The sequence below is a fragment of the Coregonus clupeaformis genome, unplaced genomic scaffold, assembly GCF_020615455.1.
Source record: "Coregonus clupeaformis isolate EN_2021a unplaced genomic scaffold, ASM2061545v1 scaf4390, whole genome shotgun sequence".
Classification (NCBI taxonomy): domain Eukaryota; kingdom Metazoa; phylum Chordata; class Actinopteri; order Salmoniformes; family Salmonidae; genus Coregonus; species Coregonus clupeaformis.
Genome location: NW_025537844.1, coordinates 1 through 26,630, shown reverse-complemented (window position 1 = coordinate 26,630; position 26,630 = coordinate 1). Strand labels below are relative to the sequence as shown.

The following is a 26,630-nucleotide window of genomic DNA, read 5'->3' as shown; positions in this document are numbered from 1 at the left end:
TCCAGGTCTGTGCCCAAACAGTTTGAGCTTTTTAGTTCTAAAAATCCACCTTTCCAGAAATAAATCTCTCACTGTTGCCGCTTGCTACAGACCCCCCTCAGCCCCAGCTGTGCCCTGACACCATATGTGAACTGATTGCCCCCATCTATCCTCAGAGTTCGTACTGCTTGGTGACCTAAATTGGGATATGCTTAATACCCCAGCCATCCTACAATCCAAGCTAGATGCCCTCAACCTCACGCAAATTATCAACGAACCTACCAGGTACAACCCTAAATCCAAAACATGGGTACCCTCATAGATATCATCCCAGACTAACTTACCCTCTAAATACACCTCCGCTGTCTTCAACCAGGATCTCAGCGATCACTGCCTTATTGCCTGCGTCCGTAACGGGTCCGCGGTCAAACGACCACCCCCTCATCACTGTCAAACGCTCCAAAACACTTCAGCGAGCAGGCCTTCCCTAATTGACCTGGCCCAGGTATCCTGGATGGATATAGATCTCATTCCGTCAGTAGAGGATGCCTGGTTGTTCTTTAAAAGTAATTTCCTCTCAATCTTAAATAGACATGCCCCATTCAAAAATACAGAACTAAGAACAGATACAGCCCTGGTTCTCCTCAGACTTGACTGCCCTTGACCAGCACAAAAACATCCTGTGGCGTACTGCATTAGCATCAAATAGCCCCCGTGATATGCAACTTTTCAGGGAAGTTAGGAACCAATATACACAAGCAGTTAGGAAAGCAAAAGGCTAACTTTTTCAAACAGAAATTTGCATCCTGTAGCACTAACTCCAAAAGTTTTGGGACACTGTAAAGTCCATGGAAAATAAGAGCACTTCCTCCCAGCTGCCCACTGCACTGAGGCTAGGAAACACTATCACCACCGATAAATCTACAATAATCGAGAATTTCAACAAGCATTTTGCTACGGCTGGCCATGCTTTCCACCTGGCTACCACTACCCCGGCCACCAGCTCTGCACCCTCCGCTGCAACTTGCCCATGCCCCCCGCTCTCCTTCACACAAATCCAGACAGCTGATGTTCTAAAAGAGCTGCAAAATCTGGACCCTACAAATCATCTGGACTAGACAATCTGGACCCTTTCTTTCTAAAACTAGCCTAAATTGTCGCAACCCCTATTACTAGCCTGTTCAACCTCTCTTCGTAACGTCTGAGATCCCCAGAGATTGAAAGCTGCCACGGTCATCCCCCTCTTCAAAGGGGGTGACACTCTAGATCCAAACTGTTACAGACCCATATCCATCCTGCCCTGCCTTTCAAAAAGTTTTGAAAGCCAAGTCAACAAACAGATCACCAACCATTTCGAATCCCACCGTACCTTCCTCTGCTATGCAATCCGGTTTCCGAGCTGGTCATGGGTGCACTTCAGCCACGCTCAAGGTCCTAAATGATATTATAACCGCGATCGATAATAGACAGTACTGTGCAGCCGTTTTCATTGACCTGGCCAAGGCTTTCGATCTGTCAACCACCGCATTCTTATTGGCAGACTAAATAGCCTTGGTTTCTCTAATGACTGCCTCGCCTGGTTCAACCAACTACTTCTCAGATAGAGTTCAATGTGTCAAATCGGAGGGCCTGTTGTCTGGACCTATGGCAGTCTCTATGGGGGGTGCCACAGGGTTCAATTCTTGGGCCAACTCTTTTCTCTGTGTATATCAATGACGTCGCTCTTGCTGCTGGTGACTCTCAGATCCACCTCTACGCAGACGACACCATTTTGTATACATCTGGCCCTTCATTGGACACTGTGTTAACAAACCTCCAAACGAGCTTCAATTCCATACAACACTCCTTCAGTAGCCTCCAACTGCTCTTAAACACTAGTAAAACAAAATGCATGCTCTTCAACCGAACGCTGCTTGCACCCGCCCACCCGACTAGAATCACTACTCTAGACGGGTCTGACCTAGAGTACGTGGACAACTACAAATATCTAGGTGTCTGGTTAGACTGTAAACTCTCCTTCCAGACTCACATTAAGAATCTCCAATCCAAAGTTAAATCTAGAATCGGTTTCCTATTTCGCAACAAAGCCTCCTTCACTCATGCTGCCAAACATGCCCTTGTAAAACTGACTATCCTACCGATCCTTGACTTCGGCGATGTCATTTACAAAATAGCCTCCAACACTCTACTCAGCAAATTGGATGTTGTCTATCACAGTGCCATCCGTTTTGTCTCCAAAGCCCCATATAATACCCACCACTGTGACCTGTACGCTCTTGTTGGCTGGTCCTCACTACATATTCGTCGCCAAACCCACTGGCTCCAGGCCATCTATAAATCACTGCTAGGCAAATCCCCGCCTTATCTTAGCTCATTGGTCACCATAGCAACACCCACCCGTAGTCTGCGCCCAGCGGGATATCTCACTGGTCATCCCCAAAGCCAACACCTCCTTTGGCCGCAATTCCTTCCAGTTCTCTGCTGCCAATGACTGGAACAAACTGCAAAAATCTCTGAAGCTGGAGACGCTTATCTCCCTCACTAACTTTAGGCATCAGTTGTCAGAGCACCTTACCGATCACTGCACCTGTACACAGCCCATCTGAAATTAGCCCGCCCAACTACCTCATCCCTATATTGTTATTTATTTTGCTCATCTGTACCCCAGTATCTCTATTTGCACATCATCTCTTGCACATCATTCCAGTGTTAATACTAAATTGTAATTATTTTTGCACTATAGCCTATTTTATTGCCTTACCTCCATAACTTGCTAAATTTGCACACTGTATATTAATTGTATTTCTGTTGTATTTTTTTGATTTTTGTTTTGTTTTACCCCATATGTAACTCTGTGTTGTTGTTTTTATCGCACTGCTATGCTTTATCTTGGCCAGGTCGCAGTTGTAAATGAGAACTTGTTCTCAACTGGTTTACCTGGTTAAATAAAGGTGAAATAAAATAAATAAATAAAAAAAAAGGACTGGAGTCTGGACAGAGAGGGGTCAGAGGACTGGAGTATGGACAGGGAGGGGTCAGAGGACTGGAGTCTGGACAGAGAGGGGTCAGAGGACTGGAGTATGGACAGGGAGGGGTCAGAGTAGAGACCCAGCTCAGCCTCTAACACACCTGTCTTCTGCTTAGCCCTGTTGTTCTTCCTGGAGACCTTACGGTTCCGGGTCTGGATGCCTTCCTTCTTCATGGTCAGAGGTCTGTTGACCTGAAGAGGAGAACAGAGGAACAGTGACATTAGTATGAATACTCCCCTGGGTGAATGAAGAGGATTCCATTATAGGAACAAAGGAAAGTATGTGTCTTGATTCATGTAGAAAAAGAGGCTAGTAGCACTAGATATTAACAGTAGGCATGTTGGTAACTTTACCTGCAGCATGCAGCTATTATTTACATTTACATTTTAGCGCCATGCTCTACCAACTGAGCTACAGGAGGCCTATTATGCTTTATGACTTGTTATAAAGCATGTCTGATCCTTGATAATGTCTTATTATAAAGCTTATAATATGCTACGTCTCTCTACGGGGCGGCTGGTACCCTGGCGGTTAGAAGGCACTTAACCCTAACTGCTCCAGTGTCGCTGTTGATAATGGCTGACCCTGGCAGTGACTCAGGGGAAGTTGGGATTATACATGCGTACAATACAAACTTGTACATATGTGAAATAGGACAAATATAATCACCCACCAAATTATTATTATTCAACGGACTCACAATGGCTGTTATGTAGTCTAACGGAATGAGAAGCCGGTGGCAGGTAGCTTAGTGGTTAAGAGCGTTGTGGCAGTAACCGAAAGGTCGCTGGTTCTAATCCCTGAGCCGACTAGGTAAAAAATCTGTCGATGTGCCCTTGAGCAAGGCACTTAACCCTAATTGCTCCTGTAAGTCGCTCTGGGTAAGAGCGTCTGCTAAATGACTAAAATGTAAATGTAAATGTAAATGTTATGTAGTCTAATGGAATGAGAAGCCGTTATGCAGTCTAATGGAATGAGAAGCCGTTACGCAGTCTAATGGAATGAGAAGCCGTTATGCAGTCTAATGGAATGAGAAGCCGCGATGCAGTCTAATGGAATGAGAAGCGTTACGCAGTCTAATGGAATGAGAAGTCCTTACGCAGTCTAATGGAATGAGAAGTCACAGCAGCCTAATGGAATGAGAAGCCGTTACGCAGTCTAATGGAATGAGAAGCCGTTACGCAGTCTAATGGAATGAGAAGCCTTTACGCAGTCTAATTGGAATGAGAAGCCGTTACGCAGTCTAATGGAATGAGAAGCCGTGAGGCAGTCTAATGGAATGAGAAGCCGTGAGGCAGTCTAATGGAATGAGAAGCCGTTACGCAGTCTAATGGAATGAGAAGCCGTGAGGCAGTCTAATGGAATGAGAAGCCGTTATGCAGTCTAATGGAATGAGAAGCCGTGAGGCAGTCTAATGGAATGAGAAGCAATTCGCAGTCTAATGGAATGAGAAGCCGTTACGCAGTCTAATGGAATGAGAAGCCGTTACGCAGTCTAATGGAATGAGAAGCCGTTATGCAGTCTAATGGAATGAGAAGCCGTGAGGCAGTCTAATGGAATGAGAAGCCGTTATGCAGTCTAATGGAATGAGAAGCCATTACGCAGTCTAATGGAATGAGAAGCCGTTACGCAGTCTAATGGAATGAGAAGCCGTTACGCAGTCTAATGGAATGAGAAGCTGTTATGCAGTCTAATGGAATGAGAAGCCGTGAGGCAGTCTAATGGAATGAGAAGCCGTTATGCAGTCTAATGGAATGAGAAGCCGTGAGGCAGTCTAATGGAATGAGAAGCCGTTATGCAGTCTAATGGAATGAGAAGCCGTTACGCAGTCTAATGGAATGAGAAGCCGTTACGCAGTCTAATGGAATGAGAAGCCGTTATGCAGTCTAATGGAATGAGAAGCCGTGAGGCAGTCTAATGGAATGAGAAGCCGTTATGCAGTCTAATGGAATGAGAAGTCGACAGAGTCTAATGGAATGAGAAGCGTCGCAGTCTAATGGAATGAGAAGCCGTATGCAGTCTAATGGAATGAGAAGCCGTTACGCAGTCTAATGGAATGAGTAAGTCGTACGCAATCTAATGGAATGAGAAGCCGTTACGCAGTCTAATGGAATGAGAAGCCGTTACGCAGTCTAATGGAATGAGAAGCCGTTACGCAGTCTAATGGAATGAGAAGCCGTACGCAGTCTAATGGAATGAGAAGCCGTGACGCAGTCTAATGGAATGAGAAGCCGTTACGCAGTCTAATGGAATGAGAAGCCGTGAGGCAGTCTAATGGAATGAGAAGCCGTTACGCAGTCTAATGGAATGAGAAGCCGTGAGGCAGTCTAATGGAATGAGAAGCCGTTACGCAGTCTAATGGAATGAGAAGCCGTGATGCTGAGTAGTGAGAGTAGTTCTTACGTTGTGTAGTTTGTAGTAGAGTCCACAGGCGTTACAGACTGGCTCTCCGCTGGCGCTGCGTCTCCACAGAGTGGTGGTACTGGTGTGGCAGTTGGCACAGTTTGTCCATGCACGCTTACTGACGATCTGCATGGGGAGAGCAACAGAGATGTGTTTAACTTTAGAAATCACAGGTGGAGCAGCGAATACACTGTGGTAGATAGTGGTAGGACAGGGGAGAGGAGAGGAGAGGAGAGGAGAGGAGAGGAGAGGAGAGGAGAGGAGAGGAGAGGAGAGGAGAGGAGAGGAGAGGAGAGGAGAGGAGAGGAGAGGAGAGGAGAGGAGAGGAGAGGAGAGGAGAGGAGAGGAGAGGAGAGGAGAGGAGTGGAGGAAAGATGTATTGTCTTGGAGAAATAAATATGAGAAGTCTAAGAAGGAAATTCACAGCATGACTGTAAATATATATAATAAATAACATACCAGTCAGAATAATCAATAACATACCAGTCAGTCTAAATAATCAATAACATACAGTGGGGGAAAAAAGTATTTAGTCAGCCACCAATTGTGCAAGTTCTCCCACTTAAAAGATGAGAGAGGCCTGTAATTTTCATCATAGGTACACGTCAACTATGACAGACAAATTGAGAAAAAATAATCCAGAAAATCACATTGTAGGATTTTTAATGAATTTATTTGCAAATTATGGTGGAAAATAAGTATTTGGTCACCTACAAACAAGCAAGATTTCTGGCTCTCACAGACCTGTAACTTCTTCTTTAAGAGGCTCCTCTGTCCTCCACGCTACCTGTATTAATGGCACCTGTTTGAACTTGTTATCAGTATAAAAGACACCTGTCCACAACCTCAAACAGTCACACTCCAAACTCCACTATGGCCAAGACCAAAGAGCTGTCAAAGGACACCAGAAACAAAATTGTAGACCTGCACCAGGCTGGGAAGACTGAATCTGCAATAGGTAAGCAGCTTGGTTTGAAGAAATTAACTGTGGGAGCAATTATTAGGAAATGGAAGACATACAAGACCACTGATAATCTCCCTCGATCTGGGGGCTCCATGCAAGATCTCACCCCGTGGGGTCAAAATGATCACAAGAACGGTGAGCAAAAATCCCAGAACCACACAGGGGGACCTAGTGAATGACCTGCAGAGAGCTGGGACCAAAGTAACAAAGCCTACCATCAGTAACACACTACGCCGCCAGGGACTCAAATCCTGCAGTGCCAGACGTGTCCCCCTGCTTAAGCCAGTACATGTCCAGGCCCGTCTGAAGTTTGCTAGAGTGCATTTGGATGATCCAGAAGAGGATTGGGGAGAATGTCATATGGTCAGATGAAACCAAAATATAACTTTTTGGTAAAAACTAAACTCGTCGTGTTTGGAGGACAAAGAATGCTGAGTTGCATCCAAAGAACACCATACCTACTGTGAAGCATGGGGGTGGAAACATCATGCTTTGGGGCTGTTTTTTCTGCAAAGGGACCAGGACGACTGATCCGTGTAAAGGAAAGAATGAATGGGGCCATATATCGTGAGATTTTGAGTGAAAACCTCCTTCCATCAGCAAGGGCATTGAAGATGAAACGTGGCTGGGTCTTTCAGCATGACAATGATCCCAAACACACCGCCCGGGCAACGAAGGAGTGGCTTCGAAGAAGCATTTCTGGTCCTGGAGTGGCCTAGCCAGTCTCCAGATCTCAACCCCATAGAAAATCTTTGGAGGGAGTTGAAAGTCTGTGTTGCCCAGCGACAGCCCCAAAACATCACTGCTCTAGAGGAGATCTGCATGGAGGAATGGGCCAAAATACCAGCAACAGTGTGTGAAAACCTTGTGAAGACTTACAGAAAACGTTTGACCTGTGTCATTGCCAACAAAGGGTATATAACAAAGTATTGAGAAACTTTAGTTATTGACCAAATACTTATTTTCCACCATAATTTGCAAATAAATTCATTAAAAATCCTACAATGTGATAATCTGGAATTCTTTTTCTCATTTTGTCTGTCATAGTTGACGTGTACCTATGATGAAAATTACAGGCCTATCTCATATTTTTAAGTGGGAGAACTTGCACAATTGGTGGCTGACTAAATACTTTTTTTCCCCACTGCACCAGTCAGTCTAAATAATAAATAACATACCAGTCAGTCTAAATAATCATTAACATACCGGTCTCTTTTTGGGTCTGATGAGGGGTCTGTTCTGGCTGTTCGTCTTGTGGTAGAGGCCACAGGCGTTACAGAGGTAGTGTCCTGTCCCGTCACGACGCCACAGAGGGGTGGCGGTCGCACCACAGTTCACACACTCACGGGCCTCTGGGACTGGGACAGGGACAGGGAGAGGGAGAGAGACAGGGACAGGGACAGGGACAGGGAGAGGGACAGGGACAGGGAGAGGGAGAGGGAGAGGGACAGGGACAGGGACAGGGAGAGGGAGAGAGACAGGGACAGGGAGAGGGACAGGGAGAGGGACAGGGAGAGGGACAGGGAGAGGGAGAGGGAGAGGGAGAGGGAGAGGGACAGGAGAGGGACAGGAGAGGGACAGGGACAGGGAGAGGGACAGGGAGAGGGACAGGGAGAGGGACAGGGAGAGGGACAGGGACAGGGACAGGGAGAGGGACAGGGAGAGGGAGAGGGACAGGGACAGGGAGAGGGACAGGGAGAGGGACAGGGAGAGGGAGAGGGACAGGAGAGGGACAGGAGAGGGACAGGAGAGGGACAGGGACAGGGACAGGGACAGGGACAGGGAGAGGGAGAGGACAGGAGAGGGACAGGGACAGGGACAGGACAGGGACAGGACAGGGAGAGGGAGAGGACAGGAGAGGGACAGGAGAGGGACAAGGACAGGGAGAGGGACAGGGACAGGGAGAGGGACAGGGAGAGGGACAGGGAGAGGGACAGGGAGAGGGACAGGGAGAGGGACAGGGAGAGGGACAGGGACAGGGAGAGGGACAGGGAGAGGGACAGGGACAGGGAGAGGGACAGGGACAGGGACAGGGACAGGGACAGGGACAGGGAGAGGGACAGGGAGAGGGACAGGGAGAGGGACAGGGAGAGGGACAGGGACAGGGACAGGGACAGGGAGAGGGACAGGAGAGGGACAGGGACAGGGACAGGGAGAGGGACAGGAGAGACAGGAGAGGGACAGGGACAGGGAGAGGGAGAGGGAGAGGGACAGGGACAGGGACAGGGACAGGGAGAGGGACAGGGACAGGGAGAGGGACAGGGACAGGGACAGGGAGAGGGAGGGGGACAGGGACAGGGACAGGGACAGGGAGAGGGACAGGGACAGGGACAAGGAGAGGGACAGGGAGAGGGAGAGGGACAGGGACAGGGACAGGGAGAGGGACAGGGACAAGGAGAGGGACAGGGAGAGGGAGAGGGAGAGGGACAGGGACAGGGACAGGGACAGGAAGAGGGACAGGGACAGGGACAGGGACAGGAAGAGGGACAGGGACAGGGACAAGGAGAGGGACAGGGAGAGGGAGAGGGACAGGGACAGGGACAAGGAGAGGGACAGGGACAAGGAGAGGGACAGGGACAGGGAGAGGGACAGGGAGAGGGACAGGGACAGGGACAGGGACAAGGAGAGGGACAGGGAGAGGGAGAGGGAGAGGGAGAGGGACAGGGAGAGGGAGAGGGACAGGGACAGGGACAGGGACAGGGACAGGGACAGGGAGAGCACCCGTCAGCTTTACATACAGCGCTTTCAGAAAGTATTCTATCCCCTTTACTTTCTCCACATTTTGTTACGTTACAGCCTTGTTCTAAAATGGATTACATTTATTTTTTTACTCAACAATCTACACACAGTAACCCATAATGACAATGCAAAAACCGGGTTTTTTTTGGCAAAGTAATTAGAAATAAAAAACAGAAATACCTTATTTACATAAGTATTCAGACCCTTTGCTATGAGACTTGAAATTGAGCTTAGGTGCATCCTGTTTCTATTGATCATCCTTGAGATGTTTCTACAACTTGATTGGTGTCCACCTGTAGAAAATTCAATTGATTGGACATGATTTGGAAAGGCACACACCTGTCTATATAAGGTCCCACAGTTGACAGTGCATTTCTGAGCAAAAACCAAGCCATAAGGTTGAAGGAATTGCCCGTAGAGCTCCGAGACAGGATTGTGTCGAGACACAGCTCTGGGGAAGGGTACCAAAACATTTCTGCAGCATTGAAGGTCCCCAAAAACAAAAACACAGTGGCCTCCATCATTCTTGAATGAAAGAAGCAATCGGGGGAGAAGGGCTTTGGTCAGGGAGGTGACCAACAACCCGATGGTCACTCTGACAGAGCTCCGGAGTTCCTCTGTGAAGATGGGAGAACCTTCCAGAAGGACAACCATCTCTACAGCACTCCACTAATCAGGCCAGACGGAAGCCAGACGGAAGCCACTCCTCAGTAAAAGGCACATGACAGCCTGCTTGGAGTTTGCCAAAAGGCACCTAAAGGACTCTCAGACCATGAGAAACAAGATTCTCTGGTCTGATGAAACCAAGATTGAACTCTTTGGCCTGAATGCCAAGCATCACGTCTGGAGAAAACCTGGCACCATCCCTACGGTGAAGCATGGTGGTGGCAGTTTCATGCTGTGGGGATGTTTTCAGCGGCTGGGACTGGGAGATTAGTCAGTATCGAGGGAAAGATGAACGGAGCAAAGTACAGAGAGATCCTTGATGAAAACCTGCTCCAGATCACTCAGGACCTCAGACTGGGGCGAAGGTTCACCTTCCAACATTACAACGACCCTAAGCACACAGCCAAGACAACACAGGAGTGGCTTTGGGACAAGTCTCTGAATGTCCTTGAGTGGCCCAGCCAGAGCCCGGACTTGAACCCGATCGAACATCTCTGGAGAGACCTGAAAATAGCTGTGCAGCGATGCTCCCATCCAACCTGACAGAGCTTGAGAGGATCTTCAGAGAAGAATGGGAGAAACTCCCCAAATACAGGTGTGCCAAGCTTGTAGCATCATTCCCAAGAAGACTCGAGGCTGTAATCGCTGCCAAAGGTGCTTCAACAAAGTACTGAGTAAAGGGTCTGAATACTTATGTAAATGTGATATTTCAGAAGAAAAAATATACAAATGTGCAGAAATTTCTAAAAAGCTGTTTTTGCTTTTTCATGATGGGGTATTGTGTGTAGATTGATGAGGGGGAAAAATCAATTTAATAAATTTTAGAATAAGGCCGTAACCTAACAAAATATGAAAAAAGTAAAGGGGTCTGAATAATTTCCCGAAAGCACTGTAATTTGTTTGACATAAAATAATCGGAAGCCTAGTTTTTGCATGTGCACCCTGCTGTCGTCTATACATTGTGTGGTTTAGTCTCAGGACGTACAGTGCGTTCAGAAAGTATTCATACCCCTTGACTTATTCCACATTTGTTGTGTTACAGCCTGAATTTTAAATGGATTAAATTTAGATTTTTTGGTCAATGACCTACACACAATATCCCATAATGTCAAAGTGGAATTGTATTTTTCCAAATGTTTCCAAATTAATTAAAAATGAAAAGCTGAAATGTTTTGAGTGAATAATTATTCCACCCCTTTATTATGGCAAGCCTAAATAAGTTCAGGAGTAAACATTTGCTTAACAAGTCACATAATAAATTGCATGGGCTCTGTGTGCAAAAAAATTGTATTTAACATGATTTTTAAATGACTACCTCATCTCTGTACCCGATACAATAACTTGTCCCTCAGTCGACTAGTGAATTTCAAACACAGATTTAACCACAAAGACCAGGGAGGTTTTCCAATACTTCACAAAGGACACATATTGGTAGATTTTTTTTAAAGAAAAGAAAAAAATACATTAAATATCCCTTTGAGCATGGTGAAGTTATTAATTACCCTTTGGATGGTGTATCAATACACCCAGTCACTACAAAGATACAGGCGTCCTTCCTAGCTCAGTTTCCGGAGAGGAAGGAAACAGCTCAGGGATTTCGTTGTGAGGCCAATATTAATTACAGAGTTTAATGGCTGTGATGGGAGAGAACTGAGGATGGATCAACATTGTAGTTACTCCACAATACTAACCTAATTGACATAGTGAAAAGAAGGAAGCCTGTACAGAATACACATTTTTCCAAAACATGCATTCTGTTTGTGTGGTATCTGGACAATTTATGACTTTGCTAATGGTTGCAAATAGTCTTAGAGGATGTTGACTCAGCTTAAGGGAGCATCTGGGGAGTAGTTCTATAGGGGCACCCTAAAGCAGAGGAAGTCTGTTAGGTGGAGTCCTGGGATTGGTCTGTAGGGGAAAACACCCATATTATGTTACATAGGGCATAGGATATAAATACCACAGTTAAAACAAAGGACGGGGAGAATAACATATTTAGAGTTTGGGTCAGGTTATTCTCCAGATGTCTGCAGATATCTGTAAATTGGCGCTGAGATCTTCAAATGTAATAAATAATTATAAATCGAGGACAGTGTCAGCGGATTTCCTTGTTCTCACAGCATAATTAGCATCGTTTTCTCGACACTACATAATGGCGACGAGGTATTGGTCGTGTTGCGTCTTTTCCCAGCGTTCCATTCATGGGCGCCGAGCTGACTCTCGCTCCAGAGTCCAGCAGATAAGGGTGAGTTTTCTCACTACTTTGGGCACTGGTTAGTTCGTGTGCCTGTGTGTGTGTGCGTTGAATGAATGCACCGTTAAGAACTTGCGTGTGTGCTTTGCTGTTATTTGCTGTGGGATAAGAGTCCCTTCTAAATTTCTAAATTTGTTTGCGCTGGTAAACAACGCAAACAGGGGGGAGTGTCTATAGGGATATTTTTGCTTGAATAAAATTCAAAAAGAATACAATGAAGGAAAGGCCAGGAACTAAGGAAAAATGTATACAAATTAGAACATCGCGGATCTATGTTAAGCCCTCCAACGAGGCGATCATTAGGACGGGCCGAAAATCCTAAAAGCGCATTAGGTGGGTTTAGGTCAGTCCCGGGGACTGGGGTTGTGGTATATACATTCGGTTGCAAGTTACCGCTCGACTTATAGTTGACGAAGTATATGTTTGACGTAACCGCTCATTGAATTTCCGCGAACTCAAGGTAGCAGAAATTTAGGAACAAAGGAAAAAATGGCGCGATGGTAGTAGCATGCTTAGAGGTCCGTAGGAACGGAAATAAGCCTCTTAAACTGTATGTGTGTGTGTGTGGAAGAGAGTAGGATTTGTGTTCTATGTTTTGTGTTGGTTTGTGAGTTGTGTTAAGTGTTACTGTTTGTCTATGGGGGGAAAGAACGGAGCGACAGCTGGTCTGTCTACTTTCTGTTGTTTTATTTATTTTATTTATTTTTAGTCATTTAGCAGACGCTCTTATCCAGAGCGACTTACAGGAGCAATTAGGGTTAAGTGCCTTGCTCAAGGGCACATCGACAGATTTTTCACCTAGTCGGCTCGGGGATTAGAACCAGCGACCTTTCGGTTACTGGCACAACGCTCTTACCCACTAAGCTACCTGCCGCCCCTAGCTGTTGTCTAGCTGGGAGAGAGCTGCTTGAGAGCTCCCTCCACTATGAAATCGCACTGGTGAATGAACTACGCATGCGTGGGATTTTATGAGCTTAGAGTTACGTAGAGCAAATGTGCCACTCCCCTGCCTGCACTGAGCTGCTGGGAGACGCAGACTCAGAGCAGACAGAGAGGGAGGGGGAGATTTAGATACGAATGATGGAGTGTTCTGTTTGTTAAATCGGCTGTTGCTTAACGATGAAACTATTTGATTGAGATCTATTGAATTGATAAATGAGAGATATGTTGACGGATAAAAAAAAAAAAAGTAATAATAATAATAATAATAATGATTGAGCTATTTATACTATTCCTGAGTTAAGTTGTTTGCTTATTTCTTAGAGCGAATGTGAACAGAGGGGTATTGAATGGTTGAAATAACCCAGTGAGTGCATAAAATACTAAATTCTTGTCTGTTCTTTGTTCTTCTGTGATATGAGAGACGATAAGAAGGAGGAGACAGAGAGAGAGAGAGGAGGTGCTGACGAGTGCATCATGCGACAGAGTGTGCTGCAACGGATCAAGTCAAATCAAGGCTAGAACTGTTCTATTCACAAAACTTACCTTCCCATAGAGGATATTTTGGGTGCCTAGCATATTTGATGTTATGACAATTTGACAAGGACTTGGCAACAGACTGATCAATTGATGTAAATAAGAATTGCATTTTGGAGTTTTTGTGCATGAGTGGGTTTGATTAGAGTTGAGTGGGGAAATCGAGCACTGACATTATTCTGTAAAATTAAGGTAATTGGGTGCTTATTAAGCAATGGGTTTGTGAGTACTGTAGTGTTGCTGGATTATAGGTCTTTCTTTTTTGGATTGCTCGGAAGTTGACTACTTTCATTTACTTTTCCTGATCGGATGTGGTAAGATTGCCACTAATCAATAATTCGGTAAAATAAAATAAAATAAAATGAATAAATAAGTAAATTGATGAATTAATTGATGAATTAATTGATGAATTAATTAATAAAAAATTAAAAAATTAAAAGAGGGAATCATAAGCTACATACTCTAAAATAATAAAATAATTCACAATAAAGGAATATAAAAGAGTTGTTACAAGGGGGAAAAAGGACATAAAAACTATGAAAGTAATTACTCCTGTTGATGTAGTAGAAAATAGTAATCCTTTAGTTAATGGTATTGCAAGGTTATCTGGAAAAGGGAATAAACGTTGGGGTGACATTGAACAACCATGGCCAGTGGAAGGGACTCTTAACCCTGACGTCATCAACATAATGAAAGTGCTTGAATAATAGAGAGAGGAGAAGCAGAAACGACCATAAAGATGAATCCAAACTCCAAAAGTAGGAAGAAAACGAGATGTCTGGAAACTAAGGGTGGAGTGAGGTTCAGGAGGATGGAACTTGAAGATGATGATGATGATGATGATGATCAGAGTGATTGAAGGGAGATCATGGGTGGATATGACTCTGTGATCAGAAGGAAGTTGGCAAGAGAGGAAAGAAGGGGTGATGGAAGTTGAAGGAAGAAGAAGGATACTAGAGATTCGATCTCTGATGAAAGTGAAGATGGAGAAAGCGATGAAGATTTGGAGATTAAGGGTGCTTTATGTTAAGGAGGATTTTATCCTACAATGATTAGCACAGAAGAAATAGAAAGAGATATAGACCGATGCGTATCATGCCTGGATAAGGGGAATAATTTAGAAGAAGTAAGAGAACTGGAAGAACAACTCAAGAAGCCGAAGATACAGAAGAGAATAAAAAACTGCTGAGAAAAGGATCCCAAGAATTGGAGAAGAATAATACATTGAGGCCAAGACAAGGGAGCACAAGTAAGAAGATTATATTTAGAGGACAGAACCTATAATATAAGCCTTTGACGAATACCGATATGTCAGATATACTTGAGAAGCTGCCTACTCTTCAAGATGGAGCATATCCTTGGATTTCAAAAATGTGAAGAAATTATGGTGGGAACATAGTCTGCCATAGGAGAGATTAAGAGACTTTTGGCTAATCTCCTTGGGATTCCAGATATGGAAGACATTTTTCAGAGAGCGGGACTTAATAGATATGTGGGGACTGAAGTGAATGACCCTGAATTGTTGGCTGCAAGTAGAAATCGGCTGTGGAGAGCACTGAAAGATACGTTTCCAACAAATGTGCATTCTGACAACATTCTGATTGACCCACTAGGACAACAAGAAAATCAGAGAGCCTATGTGTCAAGAGTTCATCAAGTGTGGAGAAATATTGCTGGAAATGATCCAGATGTGAGTCAAATTGAGAAGTCAATTTTGAGAGCTAAACTGCAGATGGGACTGCCCTCACCAGTAAGGAGCAAACTGGCAGAGGTGGTTGGACTTGGAAGCATGACAAAAGGCGTCTATACAGATCATATAGCCCATCAAGTGGATCTGTACAGGAAAAAGGAACACAACCAGAAAGAACAGGACCAAGAAACTCTCAGAAAACTTAATGAAATACAACTGGGGGAGAATAAGAAGGAGAAAGAAGATCTTTGGTTATGAAGAATCAGTGTGCACCAAATCAACAATCACTGCCACAGCTTCAACTGAACCAGATCAAATGCAATTGTACCAGCCACCAATAGCGGTACCAGTTGTTTCATATCCATAGCCAGTTTCTGGACAGGCACAGAATTGGAGAGGAAGAGGACGAGAAGGCTTAGGAAGAGGAGGAAGATTTAAGTCATACTTCCAGCAATCTTCAGAAGTGTGTTATGATTGTGGACAGGTTTGGTGACTTTGCCTGTGAGTGTAATGGGCCAGAAGGAAACACAATAGGGAATTTCAGAGGAAGATACAGGAGCAAGTGAAGATCATCTGGAGGACAGGTGAACCCTTATAGGGGCAAGGAGCAAGGATTCTAGGGGTGCCTAGAAGATCCGAAAGGGAGGTGTCAGCTGGTAGCACCAGTTAGGGGAAAAAGATCCAACAATTGAGGTGGAAATAAACAACGGACCATTGGAAGTGATGGTGGAAAGAGGAACTGCTTTTATCTGTGTTCAGCCTGAAGAGGTTACACATCTCACTATGTCAAATCAACTAATTAGAATAGGGATTTGAGGGAGTAAAACAGTTGATTACTCTTAAGGAACCAATTGAGCTCTGCTATGAAAATGAGAAAATTACAATACCCATACTGGTATCAGAACATACACCTATTGCGTTGTTGGGAAGAGATGCATTGTGGAAGTTGAACTGTACCAATAAGATGTACACCAGACGGCTGTCTGGTAGAAGTGCCAAAGGAAAAGGTTTACCAATTGTTGATGATGACAGAGAGGGATTAGTCTATAGTATTCTGGATTGGAAATCTCAGTGAAGATTTTTTGAAGCAGGCTAAGATATGGAAGAAATGTAAGGGGGAAAATATGCCAGATGCGAGGCTTCTGGAATATCCATTTCAATTCAGCTCCAGTATTTCAAGAATGCTGCCGAATTGAACTCAGAGGAATGGTTGAGTCATCAACTAAAGAAAGTTCAACTCAGCTCATGGATAAAGAATTGGAGATTGAGAAGAGTGTGCCACATGTGACCTTGTTGGTTTCTGAAGGCTATGAGCAGAAGCAAATAGGAGAAATGATGACAGAAGCAGAGAAAGCTGTTTTTGTAATGATGGAAGAGAATTGGGGGATTTGGAGGAGTGAAGATCAGCGATTTCTGAAAATGATGAGAACCCACAACCCTGGCGTCGCTCTACCAACTGTTTCTCAACGTTCTCTGAACTATTTGAGAACATTCCCAATGTCGAATCAGTTGGAGAACATTCCTAGAACACTACCGAAATTTGAAATGAAATGTAACCATGTTTGAACTTGTTGTCATCTCACCTGGAGGAGAGAGGTTGATCTTGTAGTTGAGTAGTTTGGGGGAATAGCAGTAGGAGGAAGGGTAGATGACAGCCCCAGGGGAGGAGTAGAGAGAGGCTGAGCTGTAGTCCTGTCCTGACCCCCAGGGGTTGCTGTAGAAGCCCAAGGAGTGACCGTAGGCCTGGGCAGAGTGTGGGTACCCATCCCCTGGTGCAGAGATGAGGGTGAGAAAACTACTGCTACATCCGTCATCACTGGGACTCAGCCTCTCCTGGAGCCTGGGACTGTCCTGACAGTCGTGCCCAGGGGAGTGGTGCCCGGTCCTGGGGATGGTCAGAGAGGAGAAGGAGGAGGAGGTGTGGGGGTGTAGAGGGGACTTGGTGGTGGTGAAGGAGCAGGAGGAGGAGTTGAGAGGCTGGCCCCCAGAAGCCCCCTGCTCCAACCACTGGACACTACTGTTGACGTGGGAGGATGACGAGTGCACCTGGTGAACTGGAACACAACACAAAAAGGGAGGAACTGTTAGTCTCTGAGTAGCTGGTGTAAGGCTAATTTACAGTGAGGGGAAAAAAGTATTTGATCCCCTGCTGATTTTGTACGTTTGCCCACTGACAAAGAAATGATCAGTCTATAATTTTAATGGTAGGTTTATTTGAACAGTGAGATACAGAATAACAACAAAAAATCCAGAAAAGACGCATGTCAAAAAATTTTATAAATTGATTTGCATTTTAATGAGGGAAATAAGTATTTGACCCCTTCTCAATCAGAAAGATTTCTGGTTCCAGGTGTCTTTTTATACAGGGTATAGCTGAGATTAGGAGCACACTCTTAAAGGAGTGCTCCTAATCTCAGTTTGTTACCTGTATAAAAGACACCTGTCCACAGAAGCAATCAATCAATCAGATTCCAAACTCTCCACCATGGCCAAGACCAAAGAGCTCTCCAAGGATGTCAGGGACAAGATTGTAGACCTACACAAGGCTGGAATGGGCTATAAGACCATTGCCAAGCAGCTTGGTGAGAAGGTGACAACAGTTGGTGCGATTATTCGCAAATGGAAGAAACACAAAATAACTGTCAATCTCCCTCGGCCTGGGGCTCCATGCAAGATCTCACCTCGTGGAGTTGCAATGATCACGAGAACGGTGAGGAATCAGCCCAGAACTACACGGGAGGATCTTGTCAATGATCTCAAGGCAGCTGGGACCATAGTCACCAAGAAAACAATTGGTAACACACTACGCCGTGAAGGACTGAAATCCTGCAGCGCCCGCAAGGTCCCCCTGCTCAAGAAAGCACATATACAGGCCCGTCTGAAGTTTGCCAATGAACATCTGAATGATTCAGAGGAGAACTGGGTGAAAGTGTTGTGGTCAGATGAGACCAAAATCGAGCTCTTTGGCATCAACTCAACTCGCTGTGTTTGGAGGAGGAGGAATGCTGCCTATGACCCCAAGAACACCATCCCCACCGTCAAACATGGAGGTGGAAACATTATGCTTTGGGGGTGTTTTTCTGCTAAGGGGACAGGACAACTTCAACGCATCAAAGGGACGATGGACGGGGCTATGTACCATCAAATCTCGGGTGAGAACCTCCTTCCCTCAGCCAGGGCATTGAAAATGGGTCGTGGATGTGTATTCCAGCATGACAATGACCCAAAACACATGGCCAAGGCAACAAAGGAGTGGCTCAAGAAGAAGCACATTAAGGTCCTGGAGTGGCCTAGCCAGTCTCCAGACCTTAATCCCATAGAAAATCTGTGGAGGGAGCTGAAGGTTCGAGTTGCCAAACGTCAGCCTCGAAACCTTAATGACTTGGAGAAGATCTGCAAAGAGGAGTGGAACATAATCCCTCCTGAGATGTGTGCAAACCTGGTGGCCAATTACTAGAAACGTCTGACCTCTGTGATTGCCAACAAAGGTTTTGCCACCAAGTACTAAGTCATATTTTGCAGAGGGGTCAAATACTTATTTCCCTCATTAAAATGCAAATCAATTTGTAACATTTTTGACATGCGTATTTCTGGATTTTGTTGTTGTTATTCTGTCTCTCACTGTTCAAATAAACCTACCATTAAAATTATAGACTAATCATTTCTTTGTCAGTGGGCAAACGTACAAAATCAGCAGGGGATCAAATACTTTTTTCCCTCACTGTAGGAATAGTTTCATCATTTCAGAGACAAGGCGAATTCAGTGCAAGTTCAATGATCCAGGGGTAGTTGAGACAAAATGTATTTTCCAGACGTTGAAATCAGGTGCATTTCAGGTGCTGAATGAAATGTGAAAAGACGGCTTTTCTGTACTGACATCGAAAATACATATTTTCCCGGACATAGAAAAACATTCTCAAAGAAGTAAGCATTATATCACAATAAAAAATGTTTTCAAGCCTCTTCATTTATCAAAGATGAGCCAAACCAAAGATTGCAACAGATTATGTATTAGCCCATTGCTCACATCTCTCACATGCACTTATGTTAGTTTTTTCAAAATATTTAAAACAGTTTTATTAAGGCAAGTCGTCCAGGTCCTGAGGCAGCAAAGCATCCCCAAACCATCACACCACCACCGCCATGCTTGACCTTTGGTATGATGTTCTTACTGTGGAATGCAGTGTTTGGTTTTCGCCAGGCACAATGGGACCCATGTTTTTCACACAGGCCAATTGGGTGTTGCATAACTTTGTTAATTAAATAAAATAAGTATCCATTATTTTTTGTTATTTGTAAACGCAGGTTCCCTTGATCTAATATTAGGTTTTTGTTGAAGATCTGATAACGTTCAGTATCAAAAATATGCAAAACATTTAGAAAATCCGAAAGGGGGCAAATACTTTTTCACGGCACTGGATAAGAGCATCTGCTGAATGACCAAAATGTGATGTAAAAACAAATACTTGCAAACGCATGCTGGGTATTATTCTAAGGACCTCCGCCCCCAAACGCATGCTGGGTATTATTCTAAGGACCTCCGCCCCCCAAACGCATGCTGGGTATTATTCTAAGGACCTCCGCCCCCAAACAAGTACAAATTTGGTCGGTGCAGACCAGATCCAAATCTAAAGGAATCATAGATGTCTAGGCTATGTTTCACATCATAGATGTCTAGGCTATGTTTCACAAGTTTCAACATCACAGTACGGAACAGTTTAGTACACTACAGGACTGGACAGTACAGTTTAGTTCAGTAGAGTTTAGTTCAGTAGAGTACAGTAGAGTTTAGTTCAGTAGAGTTTAGTTCAGTAGAGTACAGTAGAGTTTAGTTCAGTAGAGTTTAGTTCAGTAGAGTTTAGTTCAGTAGAGTACAGTAGAGCACTGTAGCTCTGGATATGTCTAGGCTGTTTCACATCATAGATGTCTAGGCTGTTTCACATCATAGATGTCTAGGCTGTTTCACATCATAGATGTCTAGGCTGTTTCACATCATAGATGTCTAGGCTGTTTCACATCATAGATGTCTAGGCTGTTTCACATCATAGATGTCTAGGCTGTTTCACATCATAGATGTCTAGGCTGTTTCACATCATAGATGTCTAGGCTGTTTCACATCATAGATGTCTAGGCTGTTTCACATCATAGATGTCTAGGCTGTTTCACATCATAGATGTCTAGGCTGTTTCACATCATAGATGTCTAGGCTGTTTCCACATCATAGATGTCTAGGCTGTTTCACATCATAGATGTCTAGGCTGTTTCACATCATAGATGTCTAGGCTGTTTCACATCATAGATGTCTAGGCTGTTTCACATCATAGATGTCTAGGCTGTTTCACATCATAGATGTCTAGGCTGTTTCACATCATAGATGTCTAGGCTGTTTCACATCATAGATGTCTAGGCTATGTTTCACATCATAGATGTCTAGGCTGTTTCACATCATAGATGTCTAGGCTGTTTCACATCATAGATGTCTAGGCTGTTTCACATCATAGATGTCTAGGCTGTTTCACATCATAGATGTCTAGGCTGTTTCACATCATAGATGTCTAGGCTGTTTCACATCATAGATGTCTAGGCTGTTTCACATCATAGATGTCTAGGCTGTTTCACATCATAGATGTCTAGGCTGTTTCACATCATAGATGTCTAGGCTGTTTCACATCATAGATGTCTAGGCTGTTTCACATCATAGATGTCTAGGCTGTTTCACATCATAGATGTCTAGGCTGTTTCCACATCATAGATGTCTAGGCTGTTTCACATCATAGATGTCTAGGCTGTTTCACATCATAGATGTCTCAGGCTGTTTCACATCATAGATGTCTAGGCTGTTTCACATCATAGATGTCTAGGCTGTTTCACATCATAGATGTCTAGGCTGTTTCACATCATAGATGTCTAGGCTGTTTCACATCATAGATGTCCTAGGCTGTTTCACATCATAGATGTCTAGGCTGTTTCACATCATAGATGTCTAGGCTGTTTCACATCATAGATGTCTAGGCTGTTTCACATCATAGATGTCTAGGCTGTTTCACATCATAGATGTCTAGGCTGTTTCACATCATAGATGTCTAGGCTGTTTCCACATCATAGATGTCCAGGCTGTTTCACATCATAGATGTCTAGGCTGTTTCACATCATAGATGTCTAGGCTGTTTCACATCATAGATGTCTAGGCTGTTTCACATCATAGATGTCTAGGCTGTTTCACATCATAGATGTCTAGGCTGTTTCACATCATAGATGTCTAGGCTGTTTCACATCATAGATGTCTAGGCTGTTTCACATCATAGATGTCTAGGCTGTTTCACATCATAGATGTCTAGGCTGTTTCACATCATAGATGTCTAGGCTGTTTCACATCATGAGATGTCTAGGCTGTTTCACATCATAGATGTCTAGGCTGTTTCACATCATAGATGTCTAGGCTGTTTCACATCATAGATGTCTAGGCTGTGTTTCACATCATAGATGTCTAGCTGTTTCACATCATAGATGTCTGAGGCTATTTCACATCATAGATGTCCAGGCTGCTTCACATCATAGATGTCTAGGCTGTTTCACATCATAGATGTCTAGGCTAACTGTTTCACATCATAGATGTCTAGGCTGTTTCACATCATAGATGTCTAGGCTGCTGTTCACATCATAGATGTCTAGGCTGTTTCACATCATAGATGTCTAGGCTGTTTCACATCATAGATGCTCTAGGCTGTTTTCACATCATAGATGTCTAGGCTGTTTCACATCATAGATGTCTAGGCTGTTTCACATCATAGATGTCTAGGCTGTTTCACATCATAGATGTCTAGGCTGTTTCACATCATAGATGTCTAGGCTGTTTCACATCATAGATGTCTAGGCTGTTTCACATCATAGATGTCCAGGCTGTTTTACATCATAGATGTCTAGGCTGTTTCACATCATAGATGTCTAGGCTGTTTCACATCATAGATGTCTAGGCCAAGTTTCACATCATAGATGTCTAGGCTGTTTCACATCATAGATGTCTAGGCTGTTTCACATCATAGATGTCTAGGCTGTTTCACATCATAGATGTCTAGGCTGTTTCACATCATAGATGTCTAGGCTGTTTCACATCATAGATGTCTAGGCTGTTTCACATCATAGATGTCTAGGCTGTTTCACATCATAGATGTCTAGGCTATGTTTCACATCATAGATGTCTAGGCTGTTTCCCACATCATAGATGTCTAGGCTGTTTCACATCATAGATGTCTAGGCTGTTTCACATCATAGATGTCTAGGCTGTTTCACATCATAGATGTCTAGGCTATTTCACATCATAGATGTCTAGGCTGTTTCACATCATAGATGTCTAGGCTGTTTCACATCATAGATGTCTCAGGCTGTTTCACATCATAGATGTCTAGGCTGTTTCACATCATAGATGTCTAGGCTGTTTCACATCATAGATGTCTGGGCTAAGTTTCACATCATAGATGTCTTAGGCTGTTTCACATCATAGATGTCTGGGCTGTTTCACATCATAGATGTCTAGGCTGTTTCACATCATAGATGTCTAGGCTGTTTCACATCATAGATGTCTAGGCTGTTTCACATCATAGATGTCTAGGCTGTTTCACATCATAGATGTCTAGGCTGTTTCACATCATAGATGTCTAGGCTATGTTTCACATCATAGATGTCTAGGCTGTTTCACATCATAGATGTCTAGGCTGTTTCACATCATAGATGTCTAGGCTGTTTCACATCATAGATGTCTAGGCTGTTTCACATCATAGATGTCTAGGCTGTTTCACATCATAGATGTCTAGGCTGTGTGATGTCACGAGAGGCTACACAGCTTTCAGCGGGATTGCTCAAGTAGTGCAAGGAGACCAGGTTCAATCAAAACAAGGATTTTATTAAAGGTCTTGGGAAATTAACGAAAGTATAACACAATTCTGTTCTCTGGTGGCTCTTTAAGGGTTAACAGTTCAGGGATGTCTCTTCCACATCCAAAATCATAACTCTCCCTCGCTCAAATAACTTTTCCCCAGTCTTACTGTATTCCACGTTGCAGCTAGGGCCAACCTAGCAAAACGTCCTCCAAATGTCCCACACACGTATTTCCACAGGTGCATATATCCAAAGGTGAGTATTTCCCCAAAGGTAAGTATCTCCAAATCCTTATATTCCTCATGGAAGTGGACGTGCAGCACTCTTTGTCCTCCAGAGAGCCCAGGTTGGAGACCGTGTCTCTTCCCTTCAACAAACCTTCAGCTCATCAGCTCCTGATTGGTTTCAGCTGCGTGGGAAGATTGGGCATAGAGGGTTGGAGTTCCCCGACCATACCAGCAGATGGAGCCATAGCTGTCTGGGTTTGCAGCCATCTCAGGGGGATGAACGTCCCTCCAGGACACAGCCTCTCGTGACATCACACATCCCCCTCCTCGGGACCGACGTCTCGTCGGGTAAAGGCGAGCGAAGAAGGCATCACGCCGGGAGAGGGCCGTCCCGCATTGCCGTGGTGCTTGCCAGACTGCTCTCTCTTCAACTCCTCCAACTCTAGGACCAGGGACTCAGCCTCCTGTTGTCTCTCCTTGAGTTTCTTACTGAACGCATCAGCCTTGGTTTTAGCAGAGTTTAGCTTCTGTTGAGCAGCTTTCAGTTCCTTCTCTCTCTCTGCCTCCGCATTCTTCATCTTGTTCTCCAACACCTTGTACTTCTCCTCTGCCTTCTGACCTCCTTACTACTGCGCAGGGTCTCCTCACACCTCCTCGATGGTCCTGTGCAGCCTCTCCAGCTCCTCCTGTTGCTTAGGAAGGAGCTCTGTTGGAGTTTACGCCTGGAGGATATCTAACTCTTCTGTCTTCATGTCTAACTGTTGCTTTAACAAACGATACCTCTCAGCGGTCCCCTTCCAGACCAGACAGTTCTTTGTCCAGATTCTGCAGCTCCGCCTCTGTGTCGGTCTGGGCACCTGCCATCCCTATCAGAGCCGGAGGCGGGAGTGAGTAATTCGAGGATTGCACCGGAGCCTTCCCAGGATGAGTCTTGCCTCTCCGTTTCAGGTACTGGGTTATCCTCTCCTGAGACTCTCTCCAGAGTGGGTAAAAGGCCGGGCAGTCTCGTCCAATTAGGACAGGGACGGGGAGGGAATCAACCACCCCGCCGTCGTGTGTACTTGGTTCCCGTGTGCTGGTCATTGTAAGTTAGTAATGGGTATTCTCTGGTGTCCCCATGGACACAGGAAACTGGGAGGACTTTCCCGGGGTCAGACACGTTGGGCCCACCAAATCCTTACGCACCAGGGTGGCCCGGCTACCAGAATCCAGTAAGGCCTCCACATCATGGTGATTCACAGTTACCGGGCAGGTGGGGGGTCGATCTGGGCCGCCATCTCGACTCCCAAGAGCGAGGCAAAACGGTGTGTGGGTGCTGAGCTGGAGGACTCCGCCAGTGGGCATAGGTTCATCGGCTGGTTTCCCACACTGCCAGGAGATATGTCCCATCTCCCCACACCGGTAACACTGTCGAGTTTCCCCCTCCTGGTGTACTCTTCTTGACCTGCCTGGTTTCTGGCTCCCTGGAGCCGGGATAAGTCCTGACGTGGCTGGGTTCGAGACCTTGGGGTCCTTTGGACGGGTTCTTCCCATTTGTGGTGGGGCCGCACTCCTGGGGTCTTTTTCGGAAGCATTCAGCATCTCCGCTGTGGGCCTGGTACTTTTCCACAGCTTCCACGGTCAGATCAGCCGTGGTCAAGGGCCTGTTGACTGATGAACCGTTTTGCCTCATAAGGCAGGGGGCGCGTAGGTAACGATCCACCACAACGGCCTCCACCACCGCCGCTGCTGTATTCCTCTGCGGATCCAGCCATTTCCTTGCGATTCGGACAAGTTCAGCACTCTGCGCCCGAGGAGGTTGGTCTGTTTGGAAGGTCCAGCTGTGAAAGCTGGGCCATACCAAACTTTGTGAGTCCATATCTGCCGAGGATCTCAGACTTCAGGGCATCATAGTCAGTAACCTGGTCAGGGCCCAGGTCCCGGACAGCATTCAGCGATTCCCCGGTTAGAAGGGGGGCTACCAGACCAACCCACTGTTGCTTGGGCCAGGCTTCCCTAGTGGCCGTGGCCTCAAATCGCATGCAGGCGTATGCCTCAACTGTCATCGGTAAGCTCCCATCTTAGATATAAAGTCACTTGCCTTTATTGGGCGGGTATTTTGGACAACCCTCTGTCTCTGCAACTGCAATTTCCTCTGCCTTCAGAAGGTTGGCTTTCTTTTGCTCCTCCAAGAGAGCCACGTTTGCTTGCATCTGGGCGGTGCTGGCCAGCAACAAGGGCTTTCAATATGTCCTCCATTTCAGTCGGCGGGGAGCCTACGGCCAACTTGGAAAACTGGGTGATCAAACCTTCGGTATCCTCCTCTGACATGCACTATTAACGCTTGAGCGTGCCCGTATTCTCCACCATCTGTGATGTCACGAAGAGGCTACACAGCTTTCAGCGGGATTGCTCAAGTAGTGCAAGGAGACCAGGTTCAATCAAAACAAGGATTTTATTAAAGGTCTTGGGAAATTAACGAAAGTATAACACAATTCTGTTCTCTGGTGGCTCTTTAGGGTTAACAGTTCAGGGATGTCTCTTCAACATCCAAAATCATAACTCTCCCGCCAAATAACTTTTCCCCAGTCTTACTGTATTCCACGTTGCAGCTAGTGCCAACCCAGCAAAACGCCCTTCCAAATGTGTCCCACACGTATTTCCACAGGTGGCATATATCCAAAGGTGAGTATTTCCAAAGGTGAGCATTCCAATCTTGAGATATTCTCATGGAAGTGGACGTGCAGCACTCTTTGTCCTCCAGAGAGCCCGGGTTGGAGAGACCGTGGTTCTTCCCTTCAACAAACCTTCTGGCCGTCAGCTCCTGATTGCTTTCAGCTGCGCGGGAAATAAAGATTGGGCATAGAGGGTTGGAGTTCCCGACTATACCAGCAGATGGAGCTAAGCTGGCCTGGGGTTTGCAGCCATCTCAGGGGGATGTAACGTCCCCTCCAGGACACAGCCTCTCGTGACATCACAGCTGTTTCACATCATAGATGTCTAGGCTGTTTCACATCATAGATGTCTAGGCTGTTTCACATCATAGATGAACTAGGCTGTTTCCACATCATAGATGTCTAGGCTGTTTCCACATCATAGATGCTCTAGGGCTGTTTCACATCATAGATAGTTCAGGCTGTTTCACATCATAGATGTCTAGGAGCTTCAGTTTCCACATCATAGATGTCTAGGCTGTTCACATCAGAGCCCAGGCTGTTCTGCCATCACAGATGCTCTAGGCTGCTTCACATCATAGATGTCTAGGGCTGCTTCACATCATAGATGTCTAGGCTGTTTCACATCATGTGTCTAGGGCTGTTTCACATCATAGATGTCTAGGCTTGTTTCA

The 26,630-nt window shown here is 45.2% G+C and overlaps 1 protein-coding gene across 1 annotated transcript; it reads right to left on the bottom strand.

Moving 5' to 3' along the window:
- Nucleotides 1–2,963: 2,963 nt before the first annotated feature.
- LOC121587379 (GATA-binding factor 1-B-like) lies at nt 2,964–17,254 on the bottom strand (the record flags this gene model as incomplete). The annotated part of the gene is given in 4 exon segments (XM_045220578.1): nt 2,964–3,199; nt 5,412–5,537; nt 7,582–7,733; nt 16,784–17,254. Coding segments are annotated over 4 exon segments (985 nt in total), but the record flags the coding sequence as incomplete, so codon positions are not given.
- Nucleotides 17,255–26,630: the final 9,376 nt, after the last annotated feature.